Source organism: Papio anubis, unplaced genomic scaffold (genome assembly GCF_008728515.1).
Source record: "Papio anubis isolate 15944 unplaced genomic scaffold, Panubis1.0 scaffold145, whole genome shotgun sequence".
Taxonomy (NCBI): domain Eukaryota; kingdom Metazoa; phylum Chordata; class Mammalia; order Primates; family Cercopithecidae; genus Papio; species Papio anubis.
The window spans coordinates 20,286-46,887 of NW_022161414.1; the positions used below are offsets into that span (position 1 = coordinate 20,286).

Consider the following 26,602-nt stretch of genomic DNA (forward strand, 5'->3'; position numbering starts at 1 on the left):
TGATTTTATCCATGAAAGATATTTCATTAGAGGAATGGGAAATTAGAAGTGACTTGGGAAAAATAGTGGAAACTGCTCCTGAATCATTGGGATTAATGAGACAGTAATACAAACGTCAACAAAGACTTGTGCCGGGGATCCTTTAGCGCAAGAGACAAGCCTAAAGTAGAGGGTGAATCAGTACTTTCCTTCAGCTCAAAATCCCCGTGTTTGTGGGATGAAGCACTCATTCCTGGTTCCAAAAGGGGTTCTTTTGACTCGGAGCAGCTACTACAAACAGATTTCCAGGTGGTTCTTTTCTATCAATCATGCCTCCCAAGTTTTCCCAGGTTACCATGACACTTTCTGACTAGCAAAGAAGCAGAGAAGCCTGCTGGGTGGTGGGAATGCAGTGGTCAAACAGGAGCACAGCTGAGCTGCAGCAGCCAGCAGGGAGGGAAGCTCAAAGGAGTTACAGAGACTGTCTCTGTTGTTGCCCAGCTGTGGAAGAAGCCATTATCAGGAACCCAGTCTGGAATGACTCTTCCTACCAAGAGCATTCCAGTGTCACTCCCTTCACGGTAACATAACAAAGAGCCCCACAGTCAGAGACAGGATACAGAGAACTCAGCTTAGATGGAAACAGCAGAACCACTGCACCAAGCAAACAAGAGAGAAAGGAGCCATTCCCTAGTTAATAATTATGATGGAAAGACAGCATGTTGCAGTAAACCTGGGAGACATCAGCCCTCCCTATTCGATGTGGTAACAAAGATGCCATTTTAAAAAAACTTAAAGCAAATGCCAAAAGAAAAAGGAACTTGGTGTTCTGGTTTAAGAGATCTGATATCCCCAAAATAATCACATGGAACATGGAAAAGTGGACTAGAAGTTCTTCCAAAGCACTTAACACAATTGCAATTAAATAATTATGTGATTCATTGCTTAATGTCTTTCTTCAGCCCCACTAAGTTGTCTACTAATAACAAATAACACATGATTTATATATTGTAGGTACTTTTTCCATACTTGATTTAAAAAGGAAAGAGAATTCTGGGATAGGATGAAGAATTTTGAGATAAGATCGAGTCCATCATCTATTTATTATACAGTGATCATTTAGTAATTCTCCTTACAGAAGCTCTGGTTGTTTTGGCTTCCAGATGGGCCTGGTTCCCAGGTGTTCCCAGTACTCAACTTCAGAGCCTCCAGGTTTAACCCACCATGGAAACAATCACCTGTAATGGATCAGGGGACTCCTCAACCATCTTCTACCTTATGGGCATCCCCTCTCTGCCAAAATGCCTCTTCCTTCCTATTTTCTTTGTCTTTCTCCTCCTCTACATGCTCATCCTGATGGGTAATGCCTTGATCCTGGTGACTGTGGTGGCAAAGCCCAGCCTCCACAAGCCCATGTACTTCTTCCTAATCAACCTCTCCACCTTGGACATTCTTGTCACCACAACCACTGTCCCCAAGATGCTGTCCCTATTCTTGCTTGGGGACCGCTTCCTCAGCTTCCCTGCCTGCTTCCTGCAGATGTACCTGTTCCACAGCTTCTCCTGCTCAGAAGCCTTCATCCTGGTGGTCATGGCCTATGACCGCTATGTGGCTATCTGCCGCCCACTGCACTACCCTGTCCTCATGACCCCACAGACCAACGCTGTCTTGGCAACCAGTGCCTGGCTCACTGCCCTCCTCCTGCCCATCCCAGCAGTAGTAAGGACCTCCCAGATGGCATTTGACAGCATTGCCCACATCTACCACTGCTTCTGTGACCACTTGGCTGTGGTCCAGGCCTCCTGCTCTGACACTACCCCCCAGACCTTCATGGGCTTCTGCATCGCCATGGTGGTGTCCTTCCTCCCCCTTCTCCTGGTGCTTCTCTCCTATGCCCACATCTTGACCTCGGTGCTTCGCATCAACTCCCAAGAAGGACGCTCCAAAGCCTTCTCCACCTGCAGCTCCCACCTCCTGGTGGTGGGCACCTACTACTCATCCATTGCCTTAGCCTATGTGGCCTACAGGGCTGACCTGCCCCTCGACTTCCACATCATGGGCAATGTGGTATTTGCCATTCTCACACCCGTTCTCAACCCTCTCATCTACACACTGAGGAACAAGGATGTCAAAGCAGCCATCACCAAGATTGCATGTCCCCAGTAGCCAAAGAATGCTAGGAAACCCTGATTCAAAGAAATAACTTCATCTTCTCTCATAAACATCAATAACATAGAGGGGAAAAATGGCAAATTTAGAAAGCCCAGTAGTCAGAACACTCAATCTCAAAATATAGTCCTAGGTAGTCCTCCATTGTAATCAAATAATAATTTTTTTCTTAATTCATAGAAAAAAAGAATAGGATTTTTAAATTTAATTTTAAGATGTGAACCCCAAATTTCACAAGACTGTGAATATAATTGAGGTCACATTACCATTAATTCAAACAGTTTTGATTCTTGGAGATTCCAAGTATTTGATTAACAAGAAACTCTGTCTTTTCCCTTGGATCTCTTCTTTCGATGTTTCTGAAAATCCCTAGCATTGCTGGCTATTGGATATGAATTATTCTTGCCCTTTTTGGTGAAATAGCAACTTAGATAGAAATATCCCTCAATAGAAAAACTCTGAAACCGCTCACATCTCAATCCTTGTTGCTTGAAAATTCACTGCCACCACTGATTTTCAAAACCAGTCACACAGGAAATTTGCCTCTGCTATCTAGACCTGCGTGATGCCCTAGAAGCAGAGCATGCCCCTCACGCAGCTTATGCTCAGGCAAGCAGTGTCCCTTAGCACACCTGTTTGGGTAAAAAGCAGTAGTTATTTTAATTCTCAGCACACCATAGTTTCCCCACGGTGGCTAAGTAGAGACACTGGGTGGCTGAGTGGAGAAGTTTCTCCTTATCAGAGGTATGCTGTTCCTGGGGCCACCACCCTTTCTCGAAGTATGGTCCTAGATATTCCTCTTCCTGCCCCAAGCGGCAAGCCCAGTCTCCTTATTCCCTTCTCCTGTGGCAAATTTCCTCTTGAAGACCTGTCAGGTTTGTCCATTGAGGGACATGTAGAGCAATGAAAAGTGTTAAGGGGGAACCCAGGTGACAAATATCCTCATCGTTGGCTCTTCACAGATAGCCTCATTCCAATTTCTAGAGTCCCAGTTTTTGTCAATCAAGGCAATACTGTTAACCATTCTCCCATTGCATAAGACCCAATGTAAATGGGACCTCAATGGGTGCAATTCAACAAAGGATATGATTTGTTCCTGGACTCAGCTTTCTGTGATCTCAGAGATCCTGCTATGGTCAGAAAGGGCTTCCCAAAACAGGGTGATATGAAGTCTCTGAGTTTCCTTGTTTACTGACCCTGGGCAGCTGGGATTGGGATTCATGTTCTTTTATCTAAACATTACTAATTTTGCAAGACATTTATTTCCAGCTCCTTGAAACTGATGTCTAAATGTCAGTGGGACCACATCCTTAAGGTCTAAAGGAGGTAGCCTAGTAAGTCGCCTTGCCCTAGAGTTCCATGCACTATCAGAATTTAACCTAAGGATGTAGAGGGGAAATTTTTTTACTGTCGACTCCACCACCACCCAATAAACAATTCCCAAAGTACTCCTGTGTTACTACCAAAGTTCTGTCTGGGGTTTATCTGTTCACAACCTCCCTTCTGGTACCAATTTCAGTTTCAGGTCAGGGCTTTGGTTTGCTGTGTCCCCAGATCATGACATCTTTTCATCTTCAGCTCCCCTTCTAGATGAACAAAGAATTAATCACATGTTAAGTGAATTGTAGTGATATGGAATCTCAGGCTAGTTCTACCCTCACTCAATATTTTCCTGTGGTTTCTCCTAAACATTTATCCGAGTAGACATGAAATCATAGCAACAACAACGTTTTTCACTTGTAGCTATACCTGCTAATTGGTAGTCTCTCCGTATTTCCCAAGTAAGAAAAAATTGCCTCAATTTTTGTACATCAAAGGACACTATCAAGAGAGTGAAAAGACAATCCACAGAATGGGAGAAAATATTTGCCAATCACATATCTGATAATAATTAATAATTATTATTAATAAAATAATAACAGATAATCAATAATAACTATTAATAAAATAATAATCAATTATTATTATTATATTAACACATCATATAATAACTTTATTACATTAGTATATGTTATATATATTATATAATATTAATATTATATTATTATAATGACATAATAACTTATAATGATAATAAAATATTTAATAATAAAATTATTATTAATAAAATAAATCAGAAAATGATAAGTGTTGATAAGAATGTGGAGAAATTGGAATGCTTGTGCATTATTAGTAGGAATGTAAATGGTGCAGCTGCTATGGAAAACAATATGGCAGTTCCTCAAGAAATTAAACACATAAATACCACATGACCCGGTAATTCCACTTCTGGTTATATATCCAAAAGAATTGAAAGCAGGGTCCTGAAGAGATGTTTTTATCCTTATGTTCATAGCAGCATTATTCACAATAATCAAGAGGCAGAAACAACCTAAATATCCAATGACAGATGAATGGAAAAACAAAATGTGGTATATACACTAAATGGAATATTATTCAACCTTGAAAAGGAATGAAATTCTGATACATGCTACAACATGGATGAACCTTAAAGACATTATGCTAAAGGAAATAAGCCAGACACAAAAGGACAACTATTATATTATTTCACTTACATGAGGTGCTTAGAATAATCAAATTCGTAGGGACAGATAGTAGAACAATGGTTACTAGGAGCTGAGGGGAGAGGAGAATGGGAAGTTATTGTTTTATAAATACAGAGTTTCTGTTTGGGATGACTACAAGGTTCTGGAAATGGATAGTGGTGATGGTTGGACAACATTGTAAATGTATTTAATGCCATTGAGCTCTACACTTAAGAATGGTTAAATGGTAAATATTATGTTACGTATATGTACCATAATTTTTTAAAGTTAAATAGTTTCAAGCCAGGCCATAGATCACAGGTCACGGATAGCCTGGGAGTTGGCTGCTTTTTGTCAGATGCTGGCTCTGGACCAAACTAGCTGTGGCCAGAGGGAAATGCATGAGTTCAATCATATGATTTAACAGGGGCACCTAATCGGTGGAAGCGACTAGGGGAGGGAGGGTGGGTGGATTGGGAAGATATCAATCAAAGGATACAAAATTTCAGCTAAGCAGGAGGAATAAGTCCAAGAGATCTATTGTACAACATGATGACTATAATTAATAACAATGTATTGTATACTTAAAAATTGAAAAAGAATAGATTTTGTGTTCTCACTACAAAAAATAAGTATTTAAGGTCATATACATGTTACTTAGTTTGATTTAGCCATTCTGCAATGTATTCATATTTCAAGACATCATGTTGTACACCATAAATATATAGAGTTTTAATTTTTTTTTCATTTTTTTTTAATAAAAAGAGATGAGGTTTTGCCATGTTGCCCAGGCTGGTCTCTAACTCCTGGGCTCAAGTGATCTGCCCGCCTCTGCTCCACAAAGCACTAGGATTACAGGCGTGAACCACCAAGCCCAGCCAATATATACAGTTTTTGTTTATCGATTAAAATAAATAAGTAAATAAATAACCTACAAAAAGAATCAGTGGAGCAGTTTGTCTTAAAAAGAAGGGTGAGAGGGAGTTTGAAGCCCTATACACTTGGTGGAGTCTTTTCACCCCTGTGAACCTGAGGTGGTGGTTGTGAAGGTATCCCTAGACACCTTGGCTCCTCTCCATCCCCACATCCTTGACCCGGGTGCAGATGTCACCATCTGATCTCTTCTGGATGAGCACAGCATTCTCTTCACGGATCTCGTGTCCATGTTCCCATACATAAAGTGGCCAGAGCAGGCTTTCTGACACACAGATCTGGTCATATTACCACCCTCCATGTGACTTAAAGACTCTCCCTGATCCAGTCCTGAACGATCTGTTTGGCCTCAAGTCTCGCCATTATCTCTTGCATGGCAATTCTGAATTTCTTTTCAGTTTCTCAGACACACCAAGTTCTCATTCTCTCTTCAAACTCTAGCAAACTCTTCTCTCTTCCTGAAGCACTTTTCCTCCTTGTCCATCTCACTTGCATACATTTTATTCAGGTTCCTCCAGGGAATCATCCAGGAAATTAGAGAATTAGAAGCCTGTCCTGGCTCTTAATTCTGAAATGTGAGGTAGATGTCATTCTTTACGTGTGTGTATGTGTGTGTGTGTGTGTGTGTGTCTGTGTGTGTGAATACATACATACATATATATATATATATATATGCACAGAGTGGCCAAAATTCCCAGTCACCCTATGAACGAGAGAAAGAGAGAGTCTCACTATGTTGACCAGGCTGGTCTCCAGCTCCTAGTCTCAAGAAACCCTCCCACCTCAGCCCTGCAAAGTGCTAGGATTGCAGGTGTGAACCACCACACCCAGCTGGTGCCCTGTAGCACTTTATAATTCCACTGTTACGGCACTTTTTTTTTTTTTTTTTTTTTTTTGGACTTTAGGGGAAAAGAGTTCAGAGCATGGCATACTCATTAGTTTCTGCAGGCCCCTTGCTTGTTTTACTTATTTTCCCCTTTCATTCTCCTTCCCACGTAAGCACAAAGCATAGTGCTGCTTTGTGCATGTATGTGTAATTTTAATTTACAATAAAAGAATTGTTTCATGTCTCAATTTATTTCTTACATTTTTTACTCATTCTACTTTTAAAAGATACTTTTACGTTGTTATTTATACATCTAGTTTCATTAGTTTCAACTGATACATAATATTCCATAGTATGATTTGATCACATTTTACTTTTCTCCTAGTGAAGGGCGCCTAAATTGCCTCTAACTCTTTGCTACCTTTATGTCTTGATGAATGTCCTTGTGTTATGTCCCTTTACAGACCCATGGAGCTTTTTCCTGAAATATATACCAAGGAGTGAAATACATTAGTCATAGGGTATGCATAACCTTTAGCTAAATACAGTCATCCTCATCGTTTGAAGATTGCAAATTTGCCTGCTTGCTAACCCCAACACTCACAGAGCTCGCAGGGTCATTCTCGAACATGCACACAGTGGCCAAAAATCTGAGTCACCCTATGAGCATGTTCCTAGCTGAGATCGAACATAATGACGTTCTGCCTTCGTGGTTCAGCTCTGTAAATAAGTGTCCTTTCGGCGGGCTATTTAGAGCCAGGTTTTTCACATTTTTGTGCTCTTTTTGTTGGTGACATCACTGTTTAAAATGTTTCCAAGCATGGTGCTGAAGTGCTGTCTAGTGTTTCTAATGCAAGAAGGCTTGTGGGAAAAAAATTTTGTGTTAGATAAGCTGTGTTCAGGCTTGAGTTATAGTGCTGTTGGCCATGACTTCAATGTCAACAAATCAATAATACATGTTAAATACAATATCTTTAAACAGAAACATATGTAAAACCAGGTTATGCATTGTTTGATTGATAAAAATGTTGTAACCAGAGGCTTGCAGAAACCTAATCCTGTATTTCCCCTAGAGAAATGATTCAGTATTCACTAATTCAGTGTTTGCGGCAACTTTATAAAACATAACTACTGTAAGTAATGACAGTTGACTGTACTTTGAGATTGTTTCCTAGAATGGCTGTGCCATTTACACTCCCAGCAGTAATGAACTAAACAGTTCCCATCTTTCCACATCTTCAGCAAGACTTGCTATTATCCAGTTTTCTAATTTTTGCCGTTCTTATCAGGCTAAAGAGCTACTTCGTTCTGCCTAATATACACCTTTCTGATTACTAATAAATATAAACACTCTTTAAATACTTGTTAGCACTTAGCATGCCCCGTTTGCAAATCTTATTGAGAAATTTTGCTCATTTCTTTGGATCTTCTATCTTATTGTATTGCTTTGCAGAACTTCCACATGTTCATGCCGTGTCGACTTTAAATTGCAAATATGTTTTCCCAGTTTGTAATCTATCCTCCATTGAGCAGAAATCTCTAATTTGATGTAGTCAAAACTATCACATTTAAACTTTATGGCCTGTGGAGTTTTAGTCTTCTTTTTGTATCATAAAGGAATTTCCCAGCAGTTTTTTCATTAGCTTCCCAGTTTTATTTTTCAAACTTATATCTTAAAATCATGTGGAGTTCCTCTCTGTTTAAGTGTAAGGAAGAAATTAGTTTCTTTTTCTTCATACCAGAAGCCATTTTTTTCTAAAATCTTTCTTTTAAAAAACAATCTGTCCTTCCTCATTGTTTTATAGTACCATCTTTATCAATATCAAATTCCTACACACCTCATCTACCTCTGAGCTATTATATTCTATTATTATTTTGTCTATTGTTATGCCAGAACAATACTATTTTATTATTGTAGCTTTGAAGTATGTCTTTTATCCTAGCTGACAATGGAAGCCTCTTCAATCCTTTGGTATTTTTAAAAATTGACTTAGCTATTTGCTTGTCTTTATTCTTTCATTTGAATTTTGGACCAGGTGTGGTGGCTCATGACTGTAATCCCAGCACTTTGGGAGGCCAAGGAGGATGGATCACCTGAGGTCAGGAGTTCGAGACCAGCCTGGCTAACATGGTGAAACCCTGTCTCTACTAAAAATACAAAAATTAGCTAGGCATGGTGGCGGGTGCCTGTAATCCCATCTACTCGGGAGGCTGAAGCAGGAGAATTGCTTGAACCCAGGAGGCAGAGTTTTCAATGAGCCAAGATCATGTCATTGCACTCTGGGTGACAAGAGCAAAACTCTGTCTCTAAATAAATAAATAAATTTTGCAGTAAGTTTGCAAGCTCTCTCAAAAATTCAGCACAATTTTCAGGGGGTTGCATTATGCTACTCCTCCCACTTATCTGATATACCTCCCCGTTTATTTGAATCTTCTTTCATTTAAGTTTTTAATTTTTTCCAACAAACTTGGTAGTCATTTTTGGTAGGATAAACTTTTTTATTTATGTTACTATCATGAAAAACATTAAAATTTTTTTCTAATTGTTATGCTAGAGAAAGAAAACCAGTTTCTAGCTAGTATATTGGTTCCCAACAACTGCCCTTATCACACTGAATTATAATTACCTTGTTGTTACTTATATGTGTTTTTATGAGAAGAATGAAGCCATGTGAGGATGGAAACTGGGTCTCTTTTTCATCTCTGTATCCACAGCACCTCTCAGAGGGCCTGGGACACAGAGTGGCTTAATTAATTCAGCCCATGGCCCATGGTGTCACTCACCATTAGTTCCCTCCCTCTCTCTGAACAAACATTTCATCAGATTCTACATTGCATGGATGGATAGACTCATGTCCAGAGACAGAGGACCAGAGAAATTAAAGAAAAACTAGAGCTACAGCCCCAGTGTCCTGGCTGAGGTCCATTTCATTTCCATTAGGCTGTCTTCGCTCATTAAGTGCCCCTCCCCTTAGCCTTACAAGAAGAATGAGTAAAAACAAAGTCAAAGGTCCATTCTCCTCAAGAGGCTTGATGATATGGAGGGTGATTCATGGCGACACAGAATTCCAGGGTGCCCATTCTTTCAGTGCCTGATCCTCTACACTAGGGGTTCTCAAACTTTAGTGTGCATAGAAATCATAGTGACAGCTCATGAAAACACAGGTGCCTGGGCTCTAACCTGATTTTTTAAATCACATAGATCTTGGGTGGTGCTGAAGGATTTGCATTTCTTTTCTTTTTTTCTTTTTTTGTTTTGTTTTTTGAGATGGAGTCTTGCTGTGTCACCCAGGCTGGAGTGCAGTAGTGCGATCTCGGCTCGCTGCAACCTCCGCCTCCTGGGTTCAAATGATTCTCCTGCCTCAGCCTCCCAAGTAGCTGGGATTATAGGCATACGCCATCACACCTGAATAATTTTTGTATTTTTAGTAGAGACAGGGTTTCACCATGTTGGCCAGGCTGGTCTCAAACTCCTGACCTCAGGTGATCCATCCACCTCGGCCTCCCAAAGTGCTGGGATTACAGGCGTGAGCCACTGCACTCAGCTGGGTTTGCATTTCTAACAGACGAAAGCACATAGCAAGCACTCAGTAAGCATTAGCTTTTAATATTATTGTGCAGAATTGATTAATTTAATGTCATCCCCATAATATTACTCAGTGTTGCCCAATAACTTTCTCCTTAAAGATAGTGGAAGAAAAATGTTTTACATAAAAGCAAACTATTTTCCTTTTTTTGCTGGGTAATGAAATGTTTCTTATCCAGCTAGATTCTTTTTTGCCTTAGCTGACAGGAACTCAGCTGCTTCCTCATCTTTTGCACCTCTCTTGTTCAAGTGCCTAAAAATATCAGTTGTTCTTCTCTCTCCTCCTAAATTATTTTTTGTTATGTTTTTTCCTTTTTTAAAAACTTTGTCTATAGTTTCTAAAGCTATCTCAAATCTTTCTGATACATAGAATATAAATAAATATATATGTATTATAATATAAATGCATAGATATAATTATGAAGACTTCTGCTTAAAACAAATTAATGACCATCAGAAAAACCTTCAGGAGTGTATTAAGTCCATTCTTGCAATGCTATAAATACTTGAGGTTGGGTAATTTATAAAGAAAAGAGGTTTAATTGGCTCATGGTTCTACAGGCTATATAGGAAGCATGATACTGGCATCTGCTTGGCTTCTTGGGAGGCTGCAGGAAAATTACAATCACTGCAGAAGGCCAAGGGGGAGCAGGCACTTTACATGGCCAGAGCAGGAGCAAGAGAGAGAGTGAGGGGGGAGGTGCCACACACTTTTAAACAACCAGATCTCACAAGAACTCACCCACTATGATGCGAACAGCACCAAGGGGATGGTGCTAAACCATTCATGAGAATTCCACCCCCATGATCCAATCACCTCCCACCAGGCCCCACTTTCAACATTGGGGATTATAATTTGACATGAGATTTGGGCAGGGACACGATCCAAACCACATCAAGGAGTAAATATTATTTTGTGTTACCTTTTATTCTCAGTAGATTGTCTTGAATAATCTCTAGTTTCAGGGAAATTTCTTGTCCCTAAGCTGCTTAATTAATGCTCCTTATGGAGAGGTGGCTATCAGACCTGAGTAGTATGAAGGAAACATTAGGGTGCTACTGAATATCAGACCCTAGACAAAGCCAACAGTTGCTCTATGGCACCTTGCAAGAGCCTTGTGAGATTCCACTGGCATTTCTGTATCTTACTGGATGACTGCTCTAGGTTCCAGAGGCATAATATTCAGAGAAGGAGTCCTAGCCTCCAGAAAGCTCAGAGAGCCCTAGGAAAAGGTCTGGGGAAGGAACCTATTGTCCTCTCCAATGGGCTCATCTGCCCAGTTTGGGATCCTATTCATGTGAGTGGTCACCAGGGAAGGCTTGGGCACCCTAGGCATAAAAAGAAAAAAAACAGCCCTAAGAAGATGGGGTGGCATGGGTTGGGGGTGCGGCAGATTGGGGCTCTAGGCTCTGAGGGAGACTGTGAGGTACCTGGGCAAGGATCAGGTCAGGTTCAAGATGGGACAATCAGAACGGAAACTGACCCCTGGGACTGTAAATTCACCATCCACCCCAGTGCCTCCTTATAAAGGTCTGAGTTGCCAAATATGGTTCTTTCCTGACTTTAAGTCCCTGACAGCTCAGAGATTCTAGGGTCAGGAGACCAGGGGTCTGAGCCCAAGCTTCTCTGATTTGGAAGACACATGACCCCCAAGGCAAGATTCTGAGATTCAAGATTTTCCTTCAAATATCGTAATATTCTATTATGTTAAAACCATTCTTAGAGTGTAAGATTCTAAAGTTCTCAGGTTTGAGGTCTATGGTTTGAGATTGTAAAGTTTTAAAATTTAGAAACAAAGATTCCAAGGGGAAGAATGTAAACATCTAAAATTCCATGATTTCAGATATTTTAGACTTTTGGAGACTAATATGCTAAAATCTTTAGAATCTAAGTGTCAATGATTCCAAATTCTTAAAATTTTAAGTCTAAGAGTCTAACAATCTGGGATCTTTAGCTCTATGATTTTATACCTATTCACTGGTGGTACCTGAACAAATAAATAAACTTTCCAGCCCACCTGCCAGGAAGTGCTTGGCACCTTCCAAGATGATACTCAGGGGCAAACCTACATGAAGGTCATAGCTGCCAAATGGTTCAGTCACTTCCTGGTAAGGTCAGATCATTTATGATGTGAACCTCTTCTCCACCTTCAACATCTTCACTGTGGTGCTGGAATGGATACCTATTACTTTCCTGTGTGCCCAGCAGCTCTTGTTTTTAGGAACTGCAATTCCGCCAACTCCGTGTGATTCCAGTGGGGCTGGTGACCACACAGCACCACGTTCACCACCTCAAGGATGGGCACGTGACCCGGTCTAACTAGAAAATTCCCGTGTCCTGAATGCAGCAATTCTTCCACAAATGAGCCAATACTTCATACGAGAGACAATTGTGCACTTTCATCACTTGGGATCAGGAGCTGCAAGGATGGAGTAAGCTCTGTTAGTCAGGATTTGCTACTGGCCAACTCCTCCATCCAGGGAAAAGAGCCAGGGCTGAGTTATTCATTAGGGACAGCAGAAAAGTGCCTAGGGCCCACTATACTTTCAGGAGCCCATGAAAATGTTTTAACTCTTTTAAAATCAGAAGAAAAGAAATACAGTTCAGCCTGGATTATATTCAACTTTATACCCATGCAACTGTAAAAATATAATTTTTAATATTGTTGTTTGGAGGGAGGAACCCAAAAAGCAAAAGTACCAAGGGCCTATGAAAGTTATAATGTGACTCTGGAAAGGACTTACCTGAGAATGAAACCAATATGGGGAAAATATCTTTGAGAGATGGAGCAAAACAGAATGATTGGTTGAATTCTTGGGTCAGCCACATTAGAAGCCAAACAGTCCCCATGGACATCCCAGTTAAGTGAACAAATGAATTTTGTGTTTACTCAAGCTGGTGTGTTGGACGTTGTCATTATCTTGGCTGCCCAGAAGCTTCCTATGTTTGAGGAGTTTCCCACCTTCTCCTGCCACTGAAGAAGCCTTTACTTGCTTTCCAACCTCCCTTGCAAGTAGAGCTCAGACATATGACCCAGATCTCTGACCCCATATAGATATCGTGAGATACCTAATATCCTTTGGTAAAATTATCTGTTGATTAAACCAGTCAGAGTTGTTTTCTGCTATTTGCTAGACTGGTACAGCTAGTTTGAGCTGAACTTCTACCCTGTGCAACCAAAAATGTTTTGACTAATACAGAGCAGAGCTCTCCTCTGCCTGTCCTTTTTCAGGGTTCAGAGACATCAGTTGTTGTATCTTCCCAACAGTCCAGCTACTTTGTCCCTGGAGAAAGGATAGGTCAGGGTGAGTCCTACCCAGGACAGGATCACAGGGACCAGAACAGCTGCAGAGCACAGCTTGAAAAGTCAGTGTGATTTCAAGACTCGTTAATGTTTTTGTCCTTTTTCTCCCAGACTCCAGCCTCTTCTTTACTCAGGACTTTACTTCTGACATCATCTTTAGAAGGTGGGGTGCAAAGAAAAATTATTTTGTTTGTTTCCTTCTCCCACCCACAAGCACCATAGACATTCTCCCACAGGAAAGTATAAGAAAGGTGCCTCCAAGTTGCCTAGATGGATGAACCTGGAGACAAAATCAGAACCAGCTGCAAGGACAAGGCTGCTAGGAAAAGCAGCTGATGGAGAAAAGCTCAGGAGGAGGAAATACTCCCAAGAGCGCTGTGGAGGGAGGACAAGGGAAGGGCTCAGGAGACTCAGACCTACAATTTAGTCTAAGTACCTGTGAAGTGGTCTCTCTGCCCCATGGCCGCACAGCCAGCACTATTGCCTCATTCACCACCACCATCCTGAGGCCTTCATCCCAACCCATCCTGTACTCCCAACCTGATTCTAGTATTCTGAAGATACTGACTCCTCATTCTCTTTCCCACTGATGATCTGGTATTCCCCTACAGATCTGATGCTTCAGATCTGTATCAACTGCCTTATTTGAGTATAGCCCCTACTTTGCTCTTGGGCCTCTTGCTCATCTCAATTCTGCTTCATCTTCTGATTGTACCTGTGTCCTCTCATTACCCTGCAAGGCCTGGAGGTGGAGACCAGGTGATATGGTTTGGATATTTGTCTCTGTCCAAATCTCATGTTGAGATGTAATCCCCAATATTGGAGGTAGGGAGCCTAGCGGGGGTGTTTGGGTCATGGGGGTGGATCCCTTATGGTGTGGTGCTGTCCTTACCATAGTAAATGAGTTCTCATGACATCTGGTTGTTTAAAAGTGTGTGGCACCTCCTACCTCCCTTGCTCCTGCTCCCGCCATATGCAATGCCTGCACCCTCTTCACCTTCCACCATGATTGTAAGCTTCCTAAGGCCTCCCCAGAAGCAGATGCCAGTGCCATGCTTCCTGTACAGACTGCAGAACCCTAAGCCAATTAAACCTCTTCTCTTACAAATTACCCAGTCTTGGGTTATTTCTTTATAGCAATGCAAGAACAGCTTAATAAACCAGGTGTAAGTCTTCTCAGTCCTTGGGACTCAGCACAGAGTCTGGCACAGAACAGGGGCTAAATCTTGTGACCGAATGAATTGTATGGTGAATAGCAGGTCATCAGTGGATGTTGGTTGATTGGTTTTACAAATGTACTCATTTAATAGAGATGTTTATTGGATTAATTTACTGATGACTTCCAGGTTACAAAAAAGAGAGAGGCTCTCCCTCTTCCCAATGCCTAAATGGAGGGAAGATAAAAAGTAAAAAGAAAATTGTTTACCAGAAGATTATTTGGTATCCTTGAAGTAGAAATCCCAGTGAATGCAATGGAAAGTGTATTCAAAAATAAACAGCAGAAAAGTTCCTTGAAATAAAGAACTAATTCTGCAGCACTCTAGGGTACCTATTCTTATTTCAAGAATAATTGGTGCAGGAAGATCAATACCTACACATACCTTGATTAAGTTATCAAACTTCAAGGATAAAGATAAAATATTTCAAGCACTTCAGAAGGAAAAGTCTTCTCCTCAGCATTATTCAATGTCACAGCATTGTGGAACAATGTCTCTGAAGTCATTCAAGCCCAAAGACAACAGGCAAATATTCTCAGGAATTCAGAAAGTACAGCACCTATGAGCTTTTCATTAAAAAACCTACTACATAAAGAAATTCAGAAAACCAATGGTTAAGTCAAAATAAAGCATTATGGAATAGAGAAGCCGTGATAAATGAATGATTATGAGGACTGCAAAATCTGTTTAAATGTAGAACTAGGACTAAAGAACTTTGGGAATTATAACTACACAGTAGAAATCAATGTTTTAAACCTTGACCAAATAAAATTAATGATATAACTAACATTTCTGAGAATCAAAGGAAAGTAAGAATAAGTGTACAAAGTTAACAGAGTCATGCATCACTTAAAGTCAGAGATATATTCTGAGACATGCATTAGGCAACATCATTAGGCAATGTCATAGTGTGCTTACACAAACCTGGATGGCATAACCTACTACACAGCTAGGCTCTATGGCATAGCCTGTTGCTTCTAGGCTACAAACCTGTACAGCGTGTTACTATACTGAATACTGTAGGCAATTATAACACAATGGTAACTATTTGTCTGTCTAAACGTATCTAAACAGAAAAGGTACAGTAAAAATATTATATAAAAGATGAAAAGGCTACATCTCCATAGGCCACTTACTATGAATGGAGCTTGCGATACTGGAAGTTGCTCTGGGTGAGTCAGTGAGTGAGTGGGGAGTGAATGTGAAGGCCTAGGACATTACAGTACACTACTGTAGAGTTTATAAATACTGTATACTTAGGCTACATTAAATTTGTTAAAAATATTTTCCTTTTCAATAATAAATTAACCTTAGCTTACTATAACTTTTTAACTTTATAAACTTTTAAATGTTTAGAAGCTTTTTGACTCTTTTGTAATAACACTTGGCTTAAAACACAAACATACTGTACAGATGTACAAAAAATCTTTATATCATTGTTGTATAATATTTTTCTATTAAAAAATATTTTTTACTGGCTGGGTACGGTGGTTCATGCCTGTAATCCCAGCACTTTGGGAGGCTGAGGCGGGCAGATCACAAGGTCAGGAGATCGAGACCATCCTGGCTAACACAGTGAAACCCTGTCTCTACTAAAACAAAAAATTAGCTGGGCATGGTTGCGGGCACCTGTAGTCCCAGCTACTTGGGAGGCCGAGGCAGGAGAATGGCGTGTCCCCGGGAGGCAGAGCTTACAGTGAGCCGAGATCATGCCACTGCACTCCAGCCGGGGTGACAAAATGAGACTCTGTCTCAAGAAATATACATATATATATATATACACACACACACACATTTATTTACCTTTAATGTTTTTGCTCAAAACTAAGACAGAAACACACACATTAGCCTGGGCCTACATGGGATCAGGATCATCAGTATCACTGTTTTCCACCTCCACATCTTGTCCCACTGGAAGATCTTCAGGGGACAATAACATGCATTGAGCTGTCCTTCTTCTGGAATACCTCCCAAAGGACCTGCCTGAGGCTGTTTTATAGTTAACTTTTTTTAGTAAGTAGAAGTACGTTCTAAAATAATGATAAAAAGCATAGGATAGTAAATATATAAACCAGTAACATAGTCCTTTATTATTATCAAGTATTATATAATATAGATAATTGTATGTGCTATACTCTTATATGATTGGCAGCACAGTAGCTTTGTTTATACCAGCATCACCACAAACACATGAGTAATGCATTGCATCATGAGGGCTATGATGTCACTAGGTAATAAGAATTTTTTTTTTTTTTTTTTCAGATGGAGTCTTGCTCTGTCACCCAGGCTGGAGTGCAATGTCACAATCTCGGCTCACTGCAACATCCGTCCTGGGCTCAAGTGATTCTCCTGCCTCATCCTCTCGAGTAGCTGGGATTATAGGCATGTGCAACCATGCCCAGCTAATTTTTGTATTTTTAGTAGAGACGGGTTTTTACCATGTTGCCCAGGCTTGTCTTGAGCTCCTGACCTCAGGTGATCCACCTGCCTCAGCCTCCCAAAGTGCTGGGATTAGGTAATAAGAATTTTACAGGCTAGGCGCAGTGGCTTATGCCTGTAATCCCAGCATTTTTGGAGGCTGAGGCAGAAGGATCACTTGAGGCCAGCTCAAGCAACATAGTGACACGCAGTCTCTACAAAATTTTAAAAAATCTGCCAGGTATGGTGGCATGTGCCTGTAGTCCTAACTACTTGGGAGTCTGAGGTGGGGGGATTGCTTGAGCCTGAAAGGTTGAGGCTGTAGTGAGCTGTGATGCCTCCACTGCACTCGAGTCTGAGGAACATAGTGAGACCCTGTCTCCAAAAAAATTTCTTTTTCAGTTCCATTATACTCTTATGGGATTATCATTGTATATGTGGTCCATCATTGACAGAAACGTTATACATGCATGACTGTTTCTTCTAAAATTGAAATGAGAAATTTAAAAAAATGACTCCAACGTCAGTGTTTTTCATAATCTTTTAATTTCTTAATCCTTATGTTTCTTTAACGAGTTAACATCTCTTGAGCTGAAGATACATTTATCTGAAGTTCATTGATTTCTTTAGTTTCACCTCAGTTCTTTTTTTTCTCTTAAGTAAAATAAAAGTTATTTAATAGGTGCAGGGTTTCAGTTTGGGAAAATGTAAAAATTCTGGAGATGGATAGTGGTAATGATTACACAACAATGTGAATGTACTTAATGCCACTATATTGTACACTTGAAAATGATTAAAATTTTTAAAAATTCCTGTTCTCTTAGGAAAGCACTAACTGTGGTTGGCCATATAAACAAGTAAGCACCAGAACTGGATTTCAAACCTGTTCTAATCAATTCTGCTATAGGTATGGTAGAGAGAGCTCCTAACAGACTTCCTCTCCTTTCCACCCTTCCCCACAGATAACAATTATAAACTCTGGGGAAATTTTTTTTTTTAACTACTTGAAGATTCTGGAGAGCAACAAAAAGCAGGCAGAGCCTAAAGAGATGTCAAAAACTTGAAAAAAAGTATAAGTGCAGGATGATTTTCCTGATTTTACATACTACAGTTATAATGCCAAGCACAATGACTAACACTTTAATAGAAAATCTGCGTCCCTCAAGTCAGAAGAACCAGAAGACAGACGAGAACAACCATCATGTCTGAAAAGTCAGCAGTAAGATGGGGTAGGGAAGTCAGGGTAGACCAAGATACATTATAATCAAATTGTCAAAAGACAAAGAGAGAATCTTGAAAGCAGCAAGAGAGACCTGAATAGTCACATGCAGGGGATCCTAAGGAAGACTTACAGCTGAGTTTTCATCAGAAATCACAGAGACCAGAGGGCATCCAGAAAGGAAAGAACCAGAGAGAAGATTGAGTTCTATGTAGAAACTCTTCCTACATTCCCAGGATGACCCTGAACCATGAGTGTCTGGGGAAAACTCAAATCAGCATGCAGCTAAGTCTTAAAAAACTTAATTGATACTTTAGTTACAACTGACTGCAAGCAACACCAAACTTATAGTTTGAGTCCAATCAAGTAATTTGCTTTAAAAAAATCAACCAAGTAACATCACTGAGAATGATGAAATAGAAAGTGCCAAGAATTTGTTTCTCTACTGAAGCAACTATGGAGTTGGCAAAAACTAACAGAATCAAACTTTTTTAGAACCCTGGATCCAATTAAGAAAAAAACTTACAACAACCATGGAGTATTTCATGAAGAAAGAGGTGCTACATTTTAGCATTTAAGGAAATCTCTTTCAAGACACTGACTGACCACTGAACTAACAGATATAGAATTCAGTGACCATATACAACAAAGAATACAGTCTTTGCCAAAAACAGTTTGAAAAAGTCACAAAAGAAAAAGATGATGGCAGCACATAACAAACAACAGCAGCAAACGCTGGGGAGGGTGAGGAGAATCTGATTTCCAGAGTTACCACATTAGAATACTCAAAATGTCCAGTTTTAAACCAAAAAATTATAAGGCATGCAAAAAAACAGGAAAATATGGCCCATTTACAGAAAACACAAATTAACAAAAACTATCCTTGAGGTAGCTCAGACATTGAGCTTCCTAGACGAAGAGTTTAAAATACTTGTCTTTAGTATGTTCAAAGAGTTAAAGGAAACTATGAACAAAGAAACAAATAAAACCAAAAGATGTCTCAATAAATTAAGGATACCAATAAAGAAAGAAAAATTATAAAAAGGAACTAAGTAGAAATTATGGAGTTGAAAACTATAACTGAAGTGAAAATGTTTATTATGTGGGTTCAACAGCATATTTGAGCAGGCAGTACAAAGAATCAGTGAATTTGAAGATAGGTCAATTGAGATTACCCAACTGGAGGAGCAGAGAGAAAAAAGAATGAAGAAAAATAAGCAGAGCTTACAAGACCTGTGATACATCATCAAGCATACCAACATATGCATTATGAGAGTACCAGAAGGAGAGGAGAGAAAGGTACAAAATGAATATTTGAAGAAATAATAGCCAAACATTTCCCAAATTTGCTGAAAGACATCAATCTACACATCCAAGAAGCTAAACAAAAAACCTCAAATAGGAGAAACTCAAAGACATTCATACCAATATACATTACAATCAAATGTCAAAAGACAAAGAGAGAGTCTTGAAAACAGCAAGAGAGACCTGAATAGTCACATGCAAGGGATCCTAAGGAAGATTTACAGCTGATTTCTCATCAGAAACCATGGAGACCAGAGGGCAGTGAATTGATATATTTAAAGTGATAAAAGAAAAAAAGTCTGTCAACCAATAATTCTATATATGGCACAATGATTCTTCAAAATGAAATAGAAATTAAGACATTCTCAGATAACAAAGGCTGAGGGAGCTCATCACCAGCAGACCTTCCCTATAAGAAATACTAAGGAAAGTTCTTTAGGATAAAATGAAAGGACAGTAACAATAAATTGATGCCACATAAAGAAAAAAGATAAGATCTCTGGTAAAGACAACTACACAGATAAATATAAAAATCCAGTATTAGTGTATGTTTGGTTTACAAATCACTTCTTTTTTCCTATATGATTTAAAAGACAAATGAATACAAGAAAAATTATTAATCTATGTTAACAAGAACACAAGTTCTAAAGATGTAATTTGTGACAATAACATAAAGGAGGAGAAGACAGCAGTACAGGCACAGACTTTCTGTATGCTATTGAAGCTAAGCAGGTATCAATTCAAACTAGATTATTATGAATTTAGAATGTTAGTTGTAATCCTTAGGGTAACCATTAAGAAAGTATCTTTGAAATATCCAGAAAAAAAATATGAGGAGGGAATCAAAATGGCACACTACAAGAAAACCAACTAAACACAAAAGAAGGCAGTAATGAAGGAATTAAGGAACAAAAAAAGATACAACATAAAAAACAAATAGCAAAATGGCAGAAACAAGCCCTTCTTTACCAGTAATTTCTTTAAATGTAAATGGATTATACTCTCCAGTTAAAAAGCAGAAATTAGAAGAATGTATTTTTAAAAAGGTATTATCCAGCTATATACTATCTATAAAAGACTCATTTTAGATCCAAAGACAAATACATTGAATGTGAAAGTATATCAAAATATATCTCATCTGGGGAAAGATGGCAGATAGGAGGCAGGACTAGCTTGCAGCTCCCACTCAGATGGACAGGACAGTATGTGGAGACTTTTGCTCCAAGAGCTACCAGAGGAACATACCAGGAAAGCCAAGAGAATCTATAGAGCCTTTGAAGGAACTGGATCACCAATTCAGGCTCCCTGAGATGCCAAAAAACTGTGAGTCTGCTTGGTTTCTCAACAGGAAGGCTCGTGGTCTGGGGCAAATTCTCAGCCTAGGTCACTGGCTGCCTAGAAATAGACATGGTGCTGTTGTGGGGGCACAGTGGGAGTGAGGCTGGCCTTTAGCACTGTGGGCTGCATGGGAGCAAGGTGAGGTCTTAGACTGCCAAATTTCCCCCACTTCCCTAGTGACTCAGCAGAGGCAGCCATAATCCCCTTGGGAATATAACTCCATTGGACAGGGAACGACACCCCCATATGATACAGGAGCCACAGCAAGCCCTGCCAAATGAGAAGCTGAGCTCAGACACACCTATCCCTGCTCCCACCTGGTGGTGTTTCTCTACCTGCCCTGCTAGCTTAAGACAAAAGTTACAATCTCTTGGAAGCTCTATGGCCCTGCCTACCGCCTGAGAAACCAGAATACTTAACCAGGTTTGCATCCTTCCTATAAAACCACAGCTGATGTGATCTTGCAAGTGCCACCTCCTGACTGAAGGTCAATCAACACAAAACCAGTGCATTAAACAAAAACACAACCAAGGACCCTCACAAAATCCACTTCACTCTCCTGCTACCTCCACCAGAGCAGGCGCTGGTAGCCACAGCTCTAAGACCTGAAGATAGATCACATCACAGGACTCTTTGCAGACACTCCTAGGACCAGCCCAGAGCCTGGTAGCTCCACAAGGTGGCTAGATTCAGAAGAGCAAGAACAGTCACTACAGTTCAGCTCTCAGGAAGCCCCATTCCTAGGGGAAGCGGGAGAACACCACATCAAGGGAGCACCCGGTGGGACAAAAGAATTTGAACAGCAGCCCTTGAATCCCAAATCTTCCCTTTGACATAGTCTACCCAAATAAGAAGGGATTGGAAAAACAATTCTGATAATATGACAAAGCAAGGTCTTTAACACCAAAAGATCACACCAGCTTACAGTGTGAACTCAGATAATCTGAAATAGGTCTCAATTTAGGAAGTTTGTTTTGCCAAGGTTGAGGACACACCCGTGACACAGCCTCAGGAAGTCCTGACGACTTGTGCCCAAGGTGGTCGGGGCACAGCTTAGTTTTATACAGTTTAGGGAGACATGAGACATTAATCAACATATGTAAGAAGTACATTGGTTTGGTCTGGAAAGGCAGGACAACTTGAAGCAAAGGTAGGAAGACTCAAAGTGGGGAGGACGTTTCCAGGTCACAGATAGGTGAGAGGAACAGTTGCATTCTTTTGAGTTTCTAATCAGCCTCTTCAAAGGAGGCAAGTGAGTGGAGGGGTGACTTTGAATAGAATGGAAGGCAGGTTTGCCCCAAGCAGTTCCCAGCTTGACTTTTCTCTTTAGCTTAGTGATTTAGGGGCCTCAAGATTTACTTTCCTTTCACAACAGCAATGGATCCAAATCAAGATGAAATCTCTGAATTGCCAGAAAAAGAATTCAGAAGGTCAATTATTAAGTTAATCAAGGAGGTACCAGAGTAAAGTGAAGTCCAACTTAAAGAAATCAAAAACATAATACAGGATATGAAAGGAACATTATTCAGTGAAATAGATAGCATAAATAAAAAACAATCACAACTTCTGGAAATCAAGGACACACTTAGAGAAATGCAAAATGCACTGGAAACTCTAAGCAATAAAATTGAAGGAGTAGAAGAACTTCAGACCTCAAAGACAAGGTTTTTGAATTTACTGAATCCATCAGAGACAAAGAAAAAATAATTTTTAAAAATGAACAGAGCCTCCAAGGAGTTTGGGACTATGTTAAACGTCCAAACCTAAGAATAATTGGTGTTCTCAAGGAAGAAGATAAATCTAAGAGTATGGAAAACATACTTGAGGAAATAATTGAGGAAAACTTCTCCAGCCTTGCTAAAGATCTGGACATTCAAATACAAGAAGCTAACAGAACACCTGGGGAATTCATCACAAAAAGATCATCGCCTAGGCACATAGTCATCAGGTTATCTAAAGTCAAGACATAGGAAAGAATCTTAAGAGCTGTGAGGCAAAAGCATCAAGTAACCCATAAAGGAAAACCTATCAGATTAACAGTGGATTTCTCAGTAGAAACCCTACAAACTAGAAGGGATTGAGGTTCTATTTTTAGCTTCCTTAAACAAAATAAGTATCAGCCAATAATTTTGTATCCAGTGAAACTAAGCTTCATAAATGAAGAAGAGATACATTCTTTTCCAGACAAACAAATGCTGAGAGAATTCACCAGTACCAAGCCAGGACTACAAGAACTGCTAAAAGGAGCTCTAAATCTTGAAACAAATCCATGAAATACACCAAAACAGAACCTCCTTAAAGCATAAATCTCATGGGACCAAATAACAATAACACAATTAAAAAAAAAACAAAAAAACCCAAGGTATTCAAGCAAAAAAATAGCATGATGTATAGAATAGCTCTCCACATCTCAACACTAACATTGAATGTAAATGGACTAAATGCCGTGCTTAAAAGATACAGAATGGCAGAATGGATAAGAATTCACCAATCAAGTTTCTACTGTCTTCAGGAGACTCACCTAACACATACAGATTCACATAAACTTAAGATAAAGGGGTGGAAAAAGATATCCCATGCAAATGGACACTAAAAGCGAGCAGGAGTAGCTATTCTTATATCAGACAAAACAAACTTTAAAGCAACAACAGTTAAAAAAGACAAAGAGGGACAACATATAATGATAAAAGGACTAGTCCAGCAGGAAAATATCACAATTTTAAATATATAGGCACCTAACACTGGAGCTCTCCAATTTATAAAACAATTACTACTTGACCTAAGAAATGAGATAGACAGTAACACAATAATAGTGGGTTGGACTTTAATACTCCACTGACAGCACTAGACAGGTTATCAAGACAGAAAGTCTACAAAGAATCAATGGACTTAAACTATATTCTACAACAAAAGGACTTAACAGATATTTATAGAACATTCTACTCAACAGCTGCAGAATATACATTCTATTAATCAGTACATGGCACATTCTCCAAGATAGACCATATGATAGGTCACAAAACAAGTCTCAGTAAATTTAAGAAAATCGAAATTGTATCAAGTACTCTCTCATACCACAGTGGAATAAAACTGTAAATCAACTCCAAAAGGAACCCTCAAAATGACACAAATACATAGAAATTAAATAACCTGCTCCTGAATGATCACTGGGTCAACAATGAAATCAAGATGGAAATTTAAAAATTCTTTGAACTGAATGATAATAGTGATGTCACCAGTGGAGAGTGTCCAGGCTCTTGGCATCTTGAACAAAGAATTGGACAAAACGTACAAACAAAGCAAGGAAGGGAGGAAGGGGTTTACTGAAAATGAAAGTACACTTCACAGCGTGGGAGTGGGCCTGAGCATAGGAACTCAAAGGCCCCATTACAGAATTGTGGGGAGTTTAAATACCCACTAGAGGATTCCATTGGTTACTCTGGGTACACCCTATGTAAATGGAGAGGATGAAGTAAAGTTACAAAGTCATTTACAGCGTACGCCCTATGGAGAGGATATTTCCTGTCATAGCTGAAGTGTGAATCAGCTTTATGTTCCCTGCCTCCAGACCTTATTTTCCTGTCTTGGTGACATAACTTATCAAAACCTGTGGAATACATCAAAAGCAGTGTTAAGAAGAAAGTTCATACCATTAAATGCCTACATCAAAAAGTCTGAAGGAGCACAAATAGATAATCCAAGGTCACATCTCATGGAACTGGAGATGTAGCAGGACAAGCCACAGACAAAACTCCTCAGACACTGGGTTAAAGAATGAAGGAGCTTTATTCGACTGGGAGCTTCAGCAGACTTGCATCTCAAAAGCTGAGCTCCCCAAGTGAGCAATTCCTGTCCTGTTTAATGGCTTACAACTCTAAGGGGGTCTGCGTGAGAGGGTCATGATGGATTGAGCAAGTAGGGGGTACGGGATTGGGGGCTGCATGCACCGGTAATTAGAAGAGAACAGAACAGAACAGAACAGGACAGGGATTTTCACAATGCTTTTCCATGCAATGTCTGGAATCTATAGATAGCACAGCAGTTAGGTCAGGGGTTGATTTTTAACTACCAGGCCTAGGGTATGCATCGGGCTATGTGCCTGTGGATTTCATTTCTGCCTTTTAGTTTTTACTTTTTCTTTCTTTGGAGGCAGAAATTGGGCATAAGACAATATGAGGGGTGGTCTCCTCCCTTATTCCCCCTTGAGAACTTCACTCATTAGTGGGAGTTCTCACTTTCACCCTCACTGCCCATGTCTTCTTATAGGATAGATAGTGATTTATATAGTATACTTGTGCTGAAGCATTTTGGTGAACTAAGGTAGCGATGAAGCTTTTTATCATTTGAAGGAGTACAGGTAGCAAACAAGGGAGTAGTAAGAAGGTTCCTATTACTATTATAATCTTTATTATAAGAGTTTTAAATCCTCCTAGCGCTGGGAACCATTTTCTAAACACGGCCCTAGGATTAAATCCATGCCACACTTGCATGGGCACATGTGCCAGTTTTGTCATATCTCTAACTATGTCTTCAACTACTTGCCCTTGATCATCTATGTGTAAACAGCAATTGGTAAGGTTAAATTTCCCACAGACCTCTCCCTCAGCTGCTAGCAAGTAGTCAAGAGCCAACCTATTTTGATAGATAGCATTTCTCATCTGAGTTTCTTGCCGGGTCAGAATAGTCAAGACTCTGCCGGTTTTATTAGTGATTATTTCTAAGACAGCTTGTAACTGTATGATTTGGTTGAGCATGTAAATGGGAGTCCAGTATCCCCATAAGCCATCTTGTGCCTAAGTAGCAGGTCCATAGTATTGTATGACTTTCTTAGGGGGCTGTTTATCATCTTTCCAATTAGCTATAGCTATGTTTCTCTTTCGGCGGGAAGCATAAACAGGGAAGCCCAGGAGTTTGCCTGTTTTTATGGGCAGTAGGAAGAAGGAAGGTTTAATAGTGCCAATAACACAACTACCTGCCCACTGGTTGGGTAATCTGGCATAAGCTCTATGCCCGCATATCCAGTATAATCCAGTGGGGATATGTCCAGTCCTGGTGACTCCGGGTGGACCCACACGGTTTGCAACTTTGGGAATTTACTAAATGGATTCTTTTTAGTATGGTTTAGACCTCACCAGGTGACTGTTTTTAATTTTATTTTAACAACTGTGACTGGCCGGGCATGGTGGCTCATGCCTGTAATCCCAGCACTTTGGGAGGCCAAGGTGGTGGATCACAAGGTCAAGAGATCAAAACCATCCTGACTAACATGGTGAAACCCTGTCTCTACTAAAAATACAAAAACAATTAGCCAGGTGTTGGCAGGCGCCTGTAGTCCCTGCTACTCAGGAGGCTGAGTCAGGACAATGGCGTGGACCAGTGAGGTGGAGTTTGCAGTGAGTTGAGATCGCACCACTGCACTCCAGCCTGGGCGACAGAGGGAGGGCAAGACTCTGTCTCAAAACAAACAAACAAACAAATAAAAAAACAAAACTGTGACCATAGGGGGTTCAGATGGGTTATAACACATGTCAGGCTGGTCACTTCTTGGGCTACACACCTTGTACTGGGTGGCATTATACAAACAAGTCCTTTTTAGAGTTCCAGCACATTTGTAATAACTATAGAACAAAAAGACAGTTTTAACTTTTTGCTCTACCTTAGTGACCTGATGTATATGCTGGGAACAGCCCTTAGTTTGAGGAAGGTCCGTTGAAGTCCGTACTGTACAAGTCCAAAACTTAAGGAAAATAAGTCCCACAGTGAGTTTCCTCATGCTTTGGCT

At 40.0% G+C, this 26,602-nt stretch overlaps 1 protein-coding gene across 1 annotated transcript; it reads left to right on the forward strand.

The window, feature by feature from the left end:
• Nucleotides 1–1,203: 1,203 nt before the first annotated feature.
• On the forward strand, nt 1,204–2,350 carry LOC116272646 (olfactory receptor 2AT4-like). The gene has a single exon (XM_031661396.1). It carries the CDS (start codon nt 1,204–1,206, stop codon nt 2,143–2,145), a length of 942 nt encoding a protein of 313 aa, XP_031517256.1. The 3' UTR covers nt 2,146–2,350.
• Nucleotides 2,351–26,602: the final 24,252 nt, after the last annotated feature.